Source organism: Leopardus geoffroyi, chromosome D1 (assembly GCF_018350155.1).
Source record: "Leopardus geoffroyi isolate Oge1 chromosome D1, O.geoffroyi_Oge1_pat1.0, whole genome shotgun sequence".
Lineage (NCBI taxonomy): Eukaryota > Metazoa > Chordata > Mammalia > Carnivora > Felidae > Leopardus > Leopardus geoffroyi.
This window is the reverse complement of record NC_059329.1, coordinates 38585336-38601623: the sequence shown is the minus strand read 5'-3', so window position 1 is coordinate 38601623 and position 16288 is coordinate 38585336. Positions and strand designations below refer to the sequence as shown.

Here is a 16288-nt window from a genome sequence, read left to right as displayed (position 1 = left end):
CAAACACAGAAAATTGATAAGTATAGATATATTTAATCTAGAATTCTAGCATTTGGTATATATTATAGTTTATTTTAAAAAATGAGGCAGCCTTATGATTTGTAATAATAGCTATTTGCTTTAAAAGCCTCTTAAGACAATTCAGAACTTCGTGTACAGGTTGCATTTTTACAGTAAGAAAAACTGTACAAAAATATTTCAAGTATATGATATCCTGTAGAGTCCGACAATGATTTCTTTCTAGATATTTTTAACATTGGGAAATTTAAAGGCAAAATAGTAAAGAAAAACAAAGTTCAGAAAACTGACCCCGAAGTTGCTGCCTGTAAGGGATGCATTCTCTATGCTGTTGTCATTAGCGAGATCGCAGACACAGAAATTGTTGACTGATATTAGCCTGAATCCGTTGGAGATTTCTGGATCTCTCTCTGGATTGATGCCACTACCAAAAACAAAGCTTGCCAAAGCATGATAATGTGCCAGTAGGACCACAGCATGTACCAGTTCGGGCAGAGACCAATTATTTTCTCCAGTTTTGACAAGTTTCTGAAACGAGAAAAGCAAATCAGAGTAAAAATGAAAATCACAGAATGCTACAAAGCAATTTTGGGAAGCATGAAAAATCCGCCAGTTTCATGTCCATTTATAGTAATCAAACATAAAACTCCCTTTTGAAAATGTTTCACATAATAAAGATATGGCTTTGGCCAAACAATATTGCATTAAACTGTCAAACCTAACAATATAGTTCTGTGGCAGATTCTTCTAAATCCCTTATACGCTCAATGGAACTTCTGCTTCCAAAGCACTTTTACATGTTATGTGGTTTTCATAAGATATTTCAGAGAATCAAAGAACACGGAAGCTAGAAGGGGCTTTAGAGATGATCTTGCAAAACCATTCATTTTAAGGTTTTTAGGTAAAGACCTTTACCTTAAAAGTCACACAAAAAAACCCAATTCGGTAAGGCAACTTTGTTAGTCGTCTTTTAGATATCTTTCCTGATGGAGAAAGAGCCTATGGCAGATGATAGAAACCATACCTCACCTTTGAATAAGAACTTCAAAAGTTTCAGAGCACTGTTTTGTATGTTATTTTACTTCATCCTCCAGCTGAATGACGGAATCACAAGTGAAGCCATTAAAAACAGTGATGCTTCCATCCCCATTTTCTCCGAGAGCCAATTCCATCTGGCAATCCACTGGGGATTCTTTCCCATCAGTGTTCTTGCTCTCTTGCTTGGGGTACGTGTCTGTGTCCTGCTGCTCCCCACGAACCCAAACTTTTATTTAATTTTGCTCACTTCACAGCCAACCCCCCACCAAAACCTCTTTTGCTTTACTCTCCATTAACCACACGCACACACTCACACACACACGCTCACTCACACACACACTCACACACATGAAATTTAATATATTACCAAAGGCTCAGGAAAAAGGAAAAATTAATCACAATCTACCATCCTAATATAGTTTTTATGTATTTTATTTTATTTTTATAAGCATAATTATGTCATCAGAGGACACCTCTATTTTGGGGGGCCTCACATTTTGACATGTTCAATTTTCACGAGGCTCCACGGTCTTACGTTAAGCGTGGGCCATCTATCGCATGGCAGTGGAAATACGGAACTACTCCTCCATCTTCGAATACCCTGTCAGATCCTCAAATTGCTTCTATTTTTTTGTGTACCTGTTATTATAAATAGCATCTTCATGCTACAGCTGTGTTCATATTCTAGAAACAACTCCCAATAGGACTTTTAGGGCAATTATGATGTGAAGACTTTTGCTAATGCTGCCAAAGAGACTTCCAAAAGGATTGGTAGAATTTACAATGCCTTTGTCGGTCTTCTCCAAGAGTATTAAACCTGAGAGGACAGACAGCCAACACTCATCACCTCGAAATTCGCATCTCACATTCATTTCTGTATCTTTAGTTCATTAGAACCTGCTTTTTGAAGCAATCTCCAGAAGCTACTTTCACTAAGGGCACATAGGACCTCCAACAGGGCAGATCTATTTCTTTTTTAGCACGTGTCCTATTTGATCTCTGTAGAATTTATGTTTTCCTTACTTCCTCCCTTGAAATTAACCTCCCTTGCCTTCAGCACTCCCACTAATTTGTTTTGCACCCTGTCTACCCTGCGATGCATGTCTCCCCATCTCCCTCCCAGCCCCCTTCTTCTCCTGCTTGCCTCTGAAATGCTCTCTTCTACCCATGATCTCCTTTCCTTGTGCAGTATCTCCCCGGAAGGATCGGCCATTCATTCAACTTGATCTTCCATATCTGTAAATAACTGTCTGATTTTATTTCTAATCTATCCTTTATCTTGAGTCACAGACCTGTGTTTCCTCCGGTAACTGGACGTCACTAAACGGATGTCACAATCTTCCATTCTCCGGGCTGCGTGTATGCCGTCCCGCTCATGGCACTGCCTCTTGCCCGGTCAGGAAGGTAGAAACCTTACTGATTCTCCTGTCTCACCCAGCCCCTCCACCCTCACATTCTATGAGTCAGCAAGCCCTGCTTTTTCTCATGCGGACTGCTTACATACAGTCTGATCGCTCCTCTTTATCTCTCCAGGGCTTAAAAAAAGTCATCTCTCAAGTGGACTGCGGCAATGGCTTTATGACTGGCTCCCCTGTGTCTAGCCTGTACCATTTGTGATTTGTCTTCTGCACCACCACATACACTCATATTACAACTCAGCTCAAGAACCTTTAATGGTTCTTCATTCTTTATCCTAGGGATTCCCTAGGATCAACATCTTTTGATCACATATACTTCTGACAGTGCCAGTTGGAGGGGCCCAACCCCTGAGAGCATGTACATTTACGTATAAATTAAGACATACTAAAAAAAAAAAATACTCATAAAGTACATTTTATATAGTTATAAAAATATACTGTACTACTAATATTGTAAAATATACAAGTAGAGAAACTGATTAAGGAGAGAATACATGTGCACACATGCGTGCATATATACATGATTTGCTAGCATTTTGAAGAACTGCCTTGTGTACCCCTGAGGTGACATAACATGACTCTGGAGAACACAGCTTTCTAAGGATAGGACATAAATTCTTTAGTACAGTATCTGCCGTGTCATAACAACATGCTCTCAATTCTTCCCATCTCTTACCCCACCTCACATAACCTGCCCTTGATTCAGTCACCCAAAGCTATTGGCTACTTTCCCAACATAAAATGTTTCTATCGTCTGTCTGGAATACCTTCTGCTACCTGAAAATTCCCACTTACTCTTCAAGACCTGTCTCAAATGTTACCTCTTTCATGCAACTTCCTGGTCCCATTCTTTTTATTCATACCTTTATACACTACGGTGCGGTGATCATCGTCATTACCTCTCTTTCTTTCTTCCCCTAGATTCCAAGCATGGGTAAGGGCAGGGTCTCCCTTTTTAGACCCACCAAACCACAGGGCACCAAGTTATTAACATATGGCATAAAAATAATGATTACTTCTTCTATCCAAGTTACACATGATCAAATCAGAACATAAACTTCAGGACAGCATTATGTTTTCACGTGTTCCCAGACAGATATTCAAAAGCTACGAGTATAAAGAATAACCAAAGCTCCGCTTGGTTTAACTGGGGAAATAATTAACAAAAATGTAGTCTAATAAGAGTATCAAAAAAACCAAGAACATTTATATACATTAGAAGCAGAGATTTTAAATACCTAAGACTTCTCTGATAGTAATTTCGATGACAGCTGCTAGGTGCTGAATGGTTATCAAATGCCAAGCACAGTGCCGGGATATTGCATAATGGCCTCACTGAAGCTCCTTTCTGCTACCAAGTGCTCTAGTCAATTGCAACTCTGTTTCTCCTCTAAGCTGGCGGGTCCACGGAGCATTTCAGTGTTCACACCACTTGGCCAATCACTTTGTATTTGCAAAACTGTACCTTGCAAATCTCAAAATTATGAAATGTTAAGAACCAGAAAAGGGTTTAGAACTCATTTAATCCAGGCCCCTCATTTTACAGATGGGGGAACTGAGGCCCACAGAAGTGAATTCACTAAAGGTCACAAACATGTGAGAACCCAGGTATCCTAAACTGCCAGTTTATTTTCTTTGTTCCACCTCCTGCCTGAAAACAGAAATCAACTTTTCTCTTGGCCACTCACTAAAGTACCCATAGAGCTAATTACTGATTACCTAAGGAGGCATATTCATCTGCACCTAAATTACAGACTTTCTACATTTATCTCTTCTACATACTGATATACTATGTTTAACTTGCTAATATGCAAGTATTTAAAACTAAGTCTTAAGCAAAAACAAAAACAAAAAAACCAAAACCAAACAAACAAAAAAACCCAAAACAAAAAAGCTCTTAGTTAGAATCATTAGTAAACCTTCTTACAACCCAGCACTTGGTACCTGAATGTGCTCTTTCGTGATGAGCCAGGGTCGGTGTGCTAGCAGCTTATTTATTTCATTAAGATTCTTCAGTCTTTGTGGTACGTATTCCAAGCCATTCAACCACTCAGCAATCCCTCCTGTCTTTAAAAATTCATCCACATGCATGTTTATTAAGTAAGAACACTGATGTCTAGCTGCAGCCTAAAACACAAAAAGAGTTCGGTGACAGAACCATCATGGTAAAAGTCTTAGTCTACTATTTCTAAACAAATCATTTATTTGGCATTTAATAATTTTAACACCAGTAAATTCTTTTCTTACAGATTCCTCTTCCTTCTAAAACTTCTATCACAATGCTGCCATAGATTCCTGACTCAATACACGTGGCTGATATCTGTATAAGCAAACACTTGGCACATGAAGGCAATTCCTACCTCATCCAGAAGCTGGCACAGATCAACCTAGAATCCACTTTCTAGCTGTGTCAAGAAAATACACATCCGTTTCATTATGGTAAGTGATATAAACTATATTCTACCTGAGACACAGTAAAAGCTCACTAACTTGTATTCTCCCCACTCAAGAAGGCAGGCTAATTTGGCCGTCTCTCTTACCCCGGTAAGATAACTGTGATTTCAGAATTATCTGTGCACATCAGCCCTACTGAGATAAGACTAAAGCCGGCGGACACTGTTCCTTCCTATGCAGTCAAAACCGCCAATCTGGGAAATCCATGCAAAGCAGACTTTTCACAGCTCTCTTCCCCAGGACTGCCTCTCAGCGAAATAGCAGTGTTCGCTCGTTCTGTTTTCTGTATCTTGTTTATCTCTTAGTTTGTGATCATTCTAAGTCTGCCTTCGGCCTGACTGTCGTCAACACTGTAAGCCGGAATTACAGTCTCGGGCGTGTTCATCAGTCGACAGAACACAGAACGCTGCCCTTCTCTCGTTTAAAACCGCAGGGAGTGCATAAACAGGATCATCACGTTAAACTAGCCTGCTAACTCCCCAGCTGTTCTCCTACACTCTCAACACATGGCACTTGGGCCATGTCCCTCCTCTTTTTCTCCACTAACAGTCCAACTGTAACACTGTTTCTTTCTATCCTTCTCGCTTCTGCTGCCTACCATCCCGATTTATAATTCTCTCCCCACCCCCAGCGAAACATTAACTAGTTTGTACCAAGTACGATACTTGGCAGTGTTATCATCCATTTAAGAATTCTCTCATCCAGAGTCTCCACTGGTGCTGATACTTTCCTCTTCTTTGGCCAAATTAGTGATGCACTTCACGTATTAAACGGCTAAACAAGAGGTCACAACCAACCTGTTTCATATCCATAATAAAAACAAGGTGCCAGTAGCAAACCCCAAACTTGTGGGATATTAGGGCTATCGCTTTGAACCCTAGACGCATCATTAACAAGAGAAGAGACTGACACACTTAAATGAGAAATATTCAGTGCCTTAAGGAATTTGAAAGCAGTCAAAATGTATCCAAGAGACGGTGTCCGAAAAGCCACGGGCTTCTTCAATTCTTAGTTCTACAAAATGATACGCGGCTCTACACACACGAACACACACACACACACTAGAAGGGCGGCGAAGGAGCGCGCGAGGACGACGTCCCGCGAATCAGGAGACGGGGAACCCAGCGCACCATTATTGCGATGTAGTGCCGGTGCGGCAGAGGAAGGGGGCCGTCCATGCGCAGCATGTAGAACTGGCTCCGCAGGAAAGACTCCAGGTACTGAGCGTGCAAACTCATGACCTGTGTGATGTTGTCCAGGCGACCGGATGTAGAGTATTCTTCCACGAGAAAGTTAGTACGTTCATCCACCGTGTTTGCTTGGACAACCTTAACAGTCAAGAAACGCACAAAATGATTACCGAGAACTAACGTATCTTTCGTTGACCGAAATTATGCCACCATCGAAGCAAATGAATGTTCTTTTCATATGAACAGACACTGAAATTACGCAGTTGCTCAGGCTAGAAACAGAAATAAAAAAAAAAAAAAAAAAAAAAGCATCACTCTTTCTTGGCTCTGGGACCACCATTTATTAGACAACAAATGTCGAGTTATCAAACACTATACACACAGCTACGAGTCTGGAGAAAAGAAGCTTCCATCTGCTGCACCAGGCACATAAGGCAAAATTTTCAGGGCCCACTTGCCTGGCCGTTATTACACCAATTCGTGGTGAGGCGAAAGCAGTGGCGTTTGATTCATGTATTTACAATTTTATCGCAACGGCCCACAAAGATACTTAATCACATGATCTTAAGGCAAATATTTTCGGTCTGATCTTTTGCTTGTTTTCGTTCAACACGAAATAAAAAGCTTTCTGAAGTTCTTTTAGGGACAAAGGAAAATATGATAATTTGTAGAAAGTGTTCATTGAAAAAATTAGTAAGGACACTAGAATACGGTCATTCCCATTTTCAGCCTATTGTATTAATGACTACAAACAAGCTTAGTTATTAAAATGGACGTCCTCCATCCCAGGGAATCAAAAGAGCTTTCTCAAGAATAGATGAGTCCATATAGGTTTATACACAATGACAGCTTGGGCATCACACCAAGAATTGGCTCTGAAGGTGCTAAGAGCTTATCAGCACCTTGTAGAAGAGAGCTGGCTCTGTGGGAATTAATGGACATGAGATGAATATTTCTCTGATTGGTTCATTACTTACTAATACTTTAGAATTAGAATTCCAGACTTAAGAATGTTTTCCCCACTTTAGATTCAGAATGCAATTCGAGCTCATGCATCGAGTTAACAGCACAGCCTGGTCTAGAATCCAGATTTTCTGAAGTCCAGGCTAATGGTCTTTCTAAAGACCCATACTGCTATCAGAAACTCTGTTTACTCTTTAGGGCTGGCTTCACAGTCTCTTCTGAAAAAATAAGTACAAATTACACAAAGGCACTATTGACTGAGGAAAACGTAATCCCAAAGGAAATACAATGTTTGAAAAGTGCGAACTGTGAGGAAATGTTAATTACAATGGTGTAAAAAAGCAATTTCAGTTCAGCTAGTTAAAAAGCCACATACACTTTCATTTGCCCATTTCCCCACATTTTGTCAACTACAGGGACCAAGTGATGTGAACAGCAGTAAGATCTGGGTCAACCACGTGTCATTAAAAAGAGATTTGTTGGTTTGGTTTTGTTTTCCCCAGCAGTTTCTTTTGTTTAACTGATGCGGAAGACATTAATAGATGCAAGAGGTCCCGAAAACAGTGGTGGCTTCTGCAAACCAGATGACCTTCAGATACACAGCGTGAACACAGCTGTTTCTGGAAGTCTTTATGTATATGAGGCCACCACTCCGCCAAGAGCCGCCCCTACCCTGTCTGAGGAAAATGGGCATCGGCACAGCTGTCTTTCTGATGACTGGTCACTACCAAGATCAGCTAGAGATGCCGAGTTCTCCAAACATTACTGTTAACTTTCCTTTAACCTTTCTATTCAAACGGTAAGGTCACTAAAAAAGCAAAATGAAGATGAAGAAAAACTGACACTGGCCATGACCTGGTAGACATTCTTCAAATTCTATTCTTCCCTTCTGTTCAGAAAATGCCCCGCAGATAAGAGCTGCTCTGTAAACAATCTTTTTTGACTACTTTAAGAACAGTATAGGAATGACGCTGATGCTCTAAGATGAATGTCTTTGCAGTAAACAATCAGCATATACAATCATATTCAGTAAGTTAATAACTCCTTCAAGCAGAGAAAAACTCCTCAATCAGGGGTTCTTAAACTTTTCTTAGCTCAAGTTTCTGAGAGGCACCTAGGAATCTAGGAAGTCCTGCACATTGCTATGATCTTTCATAGAGTTGTATATCCACAAAACAGGCACAAATCTTCTATTGGTTATAATTTCCTTTGCATTATGTTTTACAACCTCTCTTTCATGCATTTACCATCTTGACTCCCCATCTTCACCAAAGGTACAGATTATACAGATTATATTGACATTCCGCCCGGAGACTTAGAACTAAAACATAAGAATAATTGCTAATGATGTAACAGCATGTTTTGTTTAATAGGTTTAGTTGAGAAACTCATATTTTCATTTCAAAATATTTATTTTCTTAACATTTATATAACCTATATTCACCATGAAATGGTGGCTATTTAAAAACCCCAAAACCTTCAGTTAATATTAAACTTAATTAAAAAAAAAAAAAACTTCATTACTGTTAGCAGCTTTGTTCAGAAAAGTTATATTTGAAATCAAATAGGGTAAATTTAATTTTTCTAACCTCATAGGACAACTAACTCTAAAATAAAAAGGCAGATTCTTATACACATAAACTTGTAAGTGACATTCAAAAGAAAATATCTCTGTGGTTCTCTGACATATAAATAAGAAACAAGAGCAAAACACAGGTTTACTTCCATATTAAAAATGGAGAGGGGAGCCTGGGTGACTCATTCGGTTGAGCATCCACCTCTTAATCTTGGCTCAGGTCATGATCTCACAGTTAGTGAGATCGAGCCTCATGTCGGGCTCTGTGCTGACAGTGTGGAGCCTGCTTAGGATTCTCTCTATCTGCCCCTCCCCTCCCCCCAAAATAAATAAACTTAAAAAAATATTTTAAAAAATGGAAATATTCTTTGATATAATGAAGTTGCTTTTTTGTGAGTCACACTTAATGTATTTTAACACAGATAAACTTACTTCCTTCTCTGGAATAAAGGCACTTGGTCCTCTTGTCAAGGGTTGAGACACTCTGATTCTTTTATCCTGTTTTTGAAAGAAAAGTTTTATGTATTAATGATGACTTTCTAAGGAAAGTTAAATTGGTACAGATTTATTGCTGAGGCACTCAACCAAATTGAATAAATAAATAGAATTGTATAAAATCAAAATAAAGTTTAAATCTCAGATCCCAGAAAATCCAGCAATCGCACTACTGGGTATTTACCCAGAGAATACAAGAACACTAATTCAAAGGGATGCACGCATCCCTATGTTTATAGCACCATTACTTACAATAGCCAAGATATGGAAGCAGCCCCAGTGTCCATCCATTGATGGATGGACAAAAAAGAAGTGAGATATTTCACTGTGTGTATGTATATATATATATATATATGTATACATACATACAGTGGAATATCCACTGAATATCATTCAGCCATAAAAAAGAACGAAGTCTTGGGGCCCCAGGGTGGCTCAGTCGGTTGAGTGTCCGACTTCGGCTCAGGTCATGATCTCACGGTTAGTGAGTTTGAGCCCCGCGTCGGGCTCTGTGCTGACAGCTCAGAGCCTGGAGCCTGCTTCGGATTCTCTGTCTCCCTCTCTCTCTGCCCCACCCCTGCTTGTGCTCTGTCTCTCTCTGTCTTTCAAAAGATGAATAAACATTAAAAAAAAATTAAAAAAAAAGAACGAAGTCTTGCCATTTGCAACAACATGAATGTACCTAGAGAGTATAAATAAATCAGTTAGAGAAAGATAAATAACATATGATTTCACTCATATGTGGAATTTAAGAAACAAAACAAACATACAAGGGGGGAAAAATAAGAGAGAGAGAGGCAAAACAAGAAACACTCTTTTTTTTTTTTTTAATCTTTTTTTTTTTTTTTTAACATTTATTTATTTTTGAGACAGAGAGAGACAGAGCATGAACGGGGGAGGGTCAGAGAGAGGGAGACACAGAATCCGAAACAGGCACCAGGCTCTGAGCTGTCAGCACAGAGCCGGATGCAGGGCTCGAACTAAGAAACACTCTTAACTACAGAGGACAAACTGATGGTTGCCAGAGGGGAGGGGGGAGGGGGATGGGTGAAACAGGTGATGGGGATTAAGGAGTGCACTTGAGACAAGCTCCGGGTGATGTAAGGGAAGTGCTGAATCGCTACAGTGTATATACCTGAAGCTAATATGAAAACTGTATTTAACTAACTGGAATCAAAATAAAACTTAAAAACAGATAATGGGGCAAGCTCCTATCCCAGCGCGGGATACACAGTAGGCTTCTGAAATTTCATTTCCCTTTGTCATATTCTGTAGCACCAGGGATTTTCAGCCCGTTTTTGACATGACTGAAAACGGTCGGTCTCCCTAATAAAATCGTGTCTGATATTATACCAGCGGACTGTTACACCTCAATCTGAGCTACAATGAGAGGTGGAATTCAGAGGATTGCTTGCGACTCCTCAGAGCAATGACCTGACCTGTGGGGGTTTTTCCTGAATAAGGCAGGAATAAACATGCCCAAGATAAAGTTGTGAAGCTTTAAGAAAAAATGTGAAACATGGAGAAGTGGAGGCTCACTTAATCCAAGAAATGGAGAGCATAGTGATGCTTAGTGCAACTCTCGCTACACTGAGAAGGAACTGGTAGACCGCCAATGGCGTGTCTGAGGGTTAGAGTTTTTCAAGTTAGAAAATTTTTGTTAAAAAATTTTTAATTAAAAATATATTTGGGGGGTGCCTGGGTGGCGCAGTCGGTTAAGCGTCCGACTTCAGCCAGGTCACGATCTCGCGGTCCGTGAGTTCGAGCCCCGCGTCAGGCTCTGGGCTGATGGCTCAGAGCCTGGAGCCTGTTTCCGATTCTGTGTCTCCCTCTCTCTCTGCCCCTCCCCTGTTCATGCTCTGTCTCTCTCTGTCCCAAAAATAAATAAACGTTGGAAAAAAATTAAAAAAAAAAAAATATATATATATATATTTGGTATCCCTATTTAAGTGTGATATCCACAAAGCCAGAAATATTTCAATCAGGTAATTATAACTTCTCTGCAGGCATGTTGAAGAGCAGAAATGGTCAGAGGGAGGCTCTCAAGTCTTTGAAGTCCTTCTTAGCCAGAAGGAGAGAGAGGAGAGCCACTTAATTTTCTATAATAAAAGCAATATTCTAAAGTTCTAAAAAAGAAGCCCTATGAAACCGTAACACAAAACTAGGGACTATGCTTACCCCACACACAAAAACTGTCTCAATATGGATTAAAGACTTGAATGGAGGGGTGCCCACTCTTGATTTTGACTCAGGTCATGATCCCAGGGTCGGGGGATCGAGCTCAGCGTTGGGCTCCCTCTTTCTCTGCCCCTCCCCCACCTGCATGAGCGTTCTTTCTCTCTCAAAAATGAATAATAAACTTAAAAAAAAAATTAAAAATAGAACTACCATATGATCTAGCCATCCTACTGCTAGGAACTTATCTGAAGAAAATGAAAACACTAATTTGGAAACATATAAATACACCTCTATGTTTATTGCAGCATTATTTACAATAATCAAGATACGGAAATAATCTAAGTATTCATGAATGGATGAACTGTATATGACAATGGAATACCTCTCAGCCATAAAAAAGAAAGGAATCTTTCCATCTGTGACAACACGAATAGACCTTGAGGACATTATGCCAAATGACGGAAGTTAGACAAAGGCAAATACTGTGTGATTTCACTACATGTGGAATCTAAATGATAAAACAAATGAACACACAAAACCAAACCAAATTCCTAGACAGAGAAAACCGATGGCTGACTCCCAGAGGGGAGAAGGGTGGAGAGGTGGGCAAAGTGGTGAGGAAGATAAAGAGGCACCAACTTCCAGTTATAAAACGAGTAAGTCACGGGGATGGATGTGCAGCACGGCGACTACGGTCAATAATATTGCATAGCAAATTTGAAAGTTGCTAAGAAAGTAATTCTTAAAAAGTTCTCATCACAAGACCAAAAAATGTGGAACTCTGCATGGTGACAGACGGTAACTCGACTTTTGCAATGTAGGTGAGCGTCGGATCATTATGTTGTACACCTGAAACTAACACAATGTATGTCAATGTCACGGTTGACAAAGATTATAAAGACTGCATGGGAAATCAAACATGAGAACAGAGGTCTACTGGAAAAGAGTGTACTAAGTTTCAGATGCCACTAAGTCCTCCTCAGGAAACCTGTAAACTGAGGAAGCCACTCTAAACGGTTCCTTATGCAAGGATGGCAGTATCTAGTTCACGTGACCTCGTCTCCTGGCCACAGCAGACTAGACCAATCAACACAGAGGCTCATCTGCAGCCTACGGGTGCCTTGATGCAAAAGTTCTGCCCAAACCGAATTGAGGGTACTCAGCTGGACCACTAAGATCTAGAGTTGCTAGACTTGTATGAAAGGAATGCACTGTGACAGAGAGAAGAGCAACAAAATAGCACTCAGAAGCAGAGCAGAGAACACAAGAAGGAAGCATTAGAGGAGGCAACAACAGTACCTGCTTCCAAGGAGAACAGCACTAGAGTTTCTATGGAGTCACTAGAGGAAGTCAAGTCTAACCGTGGGCTCTCCTGTGTCTTTTTCTCCCTTCCTCCTGCCCCTTTCTCCCTCCGTGAGGTAGCCAGAATCTTTTTTATTCCTTACAATCAGAAAACCTACCAAACACAAAATAGCTAATCAAATCCCTTACTTCAATCGCAGTTACAAAACAAACTGACAAAAGTAGGTGGCCAGGCATTCAATGAGTTTTTGAGAACCTAATCAGATACTGCGTCAGACTCGGGGCATACAGAGGAAGTGAAACAGAAAGGGTCCCTGCCCTCATGAGCCTGGCACACAATCCCCGTCAATTTTCGGAATCGTATCAGAATAACTACATTGAATAATGATCACCTAAACCTGCTCAAGTTTCAGAAAGGCATCTAGGCTGTATTTATCAAGTAATGATAAGCATATTGCAGCCTACTGGTCAAATACACTAGAGGACTCCACGTAAAAAGGAGTGATTTAGAATTTCTAATATTGGTATTTCCGGTCTACATCAACCACAATCTAGTTTTACCCAGAAAAATAATTTAAAAGAAAATAACAGCTTTCTTCCCTCTGCTAGCCTCTGTAAGTTATAGAAAACAAAATTTCAAATATTCTCTTTATAGTACAGCCTAATGCAGTCATACATGAAAAGTAATTTCCTTGATGACTAATCATTTCAAATGAAAAAAGCAGTTAAGAGACTGTGAGGACCAATCACAGGTGTGAGGAGGAAAATGCCAATGGGGAGATGAGTGGAGGTTTTTATGTCCTTTAGAAATAATAAATAAAATTCAAAGAAAATATAGGGAAGGAAAAATAAACTAAAAGTGTACAAAGGGACTGTGGGAGACAAAGAATGATTTACTACTAATATGACTGGTTTCTAAAAATCACTATGTAATTCAGTTAATAAATCAGGTCATGATTTCAGGGTTCGTAGGGCTGAGCCCCACAACTGGCTCTGCGCTCACAAGGCAGAGCCTGCTTGGGATTCTCTCCCCCCACTCTGCCTCTCCCCTGCTCACGCTCTCCCTCTTTGTGTGTCAGAAATAAAGAAACTTTATATAACAACAACAAGCATCCAGGACTGATTTCCTACCTCATTCATACCCCGATTAACTTTTCTGAAGTCCCTAGACCTGTGTTGCCTTGTAAGGTAGCCATCAACCACATGTGACTACATGTAGATTAATTAAAGCTAAATAAAGTTAAAAGTACAGTTCCTCAGACACACTAGTCACACTTCACACACTCACCAGCCACATGCGCCCATGGCTACTGCAAAGGACAGTGCAGACATTCCCGTGTGCCAAGGCAGAAGGTTCTGCCAGACAGCACCGCTCTAGACTCTTCATTTACTTTTTTAAAATCACATCTTAGGCATTTTTAATGCCTTTTTGACACGAGAAATGATTTCTCTGCTGAGCTATCAGTTTGATGATCACAGCTCCTCAATCCCATAACCAAGCATTTTAACGTAATTGCAGAAATGCTCTCAAATTAAGAGTGAATCCAGAGAAGGACAATTCTGGAAAAACACACAAAATCGGCCAGTTCCAAGAATTGTTATCTCCGTTTCTGTTCGTGTTACAGATCATCTCCAGAAAAATAAAAACTGTTTCTCCCTTTCAAAAAATTATGCTAAGAAACACATAAGACCTACCCTCGGGACAAGTCAGGTAGTACGGTACAGTATTGTTAACTGTTAAGTACAATGTTATACAACAGATGTCTAGGACTTTTTCTCTTGCATAACTGAAATTTTATACCCACTGAACAACAACTCTGCTTTTCCCTCCCCCCCCCCCCCCAGCCCTTGGCAACCACCACTTTTGTGGTTTTCACACAAACGTGCTCTTCAGATCCCAGCTGAGATGCTCCTTACACAATGGCCAGTTTTCTTGCCTCCTTGCATGGTTCAGATGTGTCTCCTGTGCAATTCTACCCTTGGTTGCTTCCATAACGCCGGACCACCTGATCTACCTAGTTTTTGACCATTTTTACACTTTTCCTAGACATCCTCTGCCTTTGTTTCATGAGTAGTCGTTCTCTCAAGTGAGTATTTTCTTCCAGGGCTTCCATCTTCCTTACATAAAACCACATTTACTGAATGGTGTGACAGTCACTGTCCTGGGGAGAGGAGGGCGGAGAGAAAAGGGCAGGTGAATGAAAACGAGCAAGCCATGCAATGGACTCCTTGTATCTGGCTCTTCTCTGCCCTTCAGTCTGGCTTTGGGGCGTTCTGATTGGCCTGTGACATCACCTGTTTGTACTCTTTGCACCTTAAAACCAAGCTTAAAACTAACCTTCTATCCCAGAGCCACTGTCCCGTCTCACCTTCCTGTCTGAGTGATGAAATCACTGCAACGCACCAGTAGCCCTGGTTCCGATTCAGAGTTCTCTTTGACTCTGCATCCTACGAGTCTGCAATCACACACTCGACAAATCCTGTAACTGCCTTTTCCCAACTAAAGCTTTAAGTCATCCTCTCCACAGATCCTCCCCAGCCACAGGAGTTGAGAAATACTTTCCTCTCACAAATAAGAATAATTTTCACTTGGAGGTCTTAGCTTTCCCTCTTTTCAGGAGGCTTTGAGAACATAACACACACACAAATGCAAAGCACCTGGGGGGCTCAGCCGGTTAAGCATCTGACTCTTGATTTCAGGTCAGGTCATGATCTCACAGTTCGTGAGTTCGGGCCCCGCGTCCAGCCCCAGGTCCAGCCTGGCGTCGAGCCCCACACTGATACTACCAGCATGGAGCCTGCTGGGGATCTTCTCTCTCAAAAATAAACATTTAAAAAAAAATGCAAAGCACAGTACAAAATAAGGTCTTAGTTTTATTTTTCTTCTGCCAATTTTCCCTAATGCAAAACAAAACAAAACACCCAAACTAGAAGAGCTATATTTTCTCAACAGATGCTGCTCTAATTCAAGAATTCAAGGGTTGTTCTAGAAGTGAAAGTCACCTGCAGCTGCATTAGTTTTGAGAAGAATAGTGCCATATTTTCCTCTTTCTAAGTATAAAACTAATATCTTATCCTGCAGAAACAAATGGTTTTGTTCGTATTAGCGACTCTCACACAATGGCCTTGTTTTATTCCTACAAACATCTAAAATCCCAGGGTGCCGGTCTGGCTCAGTTGGTGGAGCATGTGACTCTTGATCTTTGGGGTTGTGGGTTCAAGCCCCACGTTGGGTTTAGAAAAATAAAAAAATGTAAAGACATCTAAAATCCCAAAATTAGCCCTTAAGGTTTTTGAAGCTACACTGTCCATTACAGTAGCCACTAGTCACAATGTGGCAATTGAAATTTAAGTTAACATTAAATAAAGTTAAAAATTTGGTGCCTTAATTACACTTGTCATGTCTGATGGTGTGCAATAGTCACATGTTGCTAATGAGTGTCATGCTGTATACAATGCCAATCTAGACTTTTCGAATCATCGCCAAAGGGTCTATGGTACAGCATTGCTCCATAACATCAATCAGTCCTGACTTTAGCAACTGGGATGTTGCAAAAATACAGAATGGCTAAAATTTCAGGGATGAATATAAGCATAATAAACATGTATCACGTATTACAGTCACTTTATGGAAATCAAATCAAAGTTAATTTGCA

General features: G+C 40.4%; 1 protein-coding gene across 1 annotated transcript in view; it reads right to left on the bottom strand.

The window, feature by feature from the left end:
* The window catches only part of SESN3 (sestrin 3), a 72670-nt gene that overhangs the window by 19836 nt on the left and 36546 nt on the right, over positions 1 to 16288 (bottom strand). The window contains exons 2-5 of the mRNA XM_045483566.1: positions 9090 to 9155; positions 6059 to 6256; positions 4419 to 4601; positions 310 to 546 (exon numbers count right to left, since the gene is read on the bottom strand). Of these exons, the coding sequence (XP_045339522.1) occupies positions 310 to 546; positions 4419 to 4601; positions 6059 to 6256; positions 9090 to 9155 (684 nt within the window). The remainder of the gene's footprint in view (positions 1 to 309; positions 547 to 4418; positions 4602 to 6058; positions 6257 to 9089; positions 9156 to 16288) is intronic.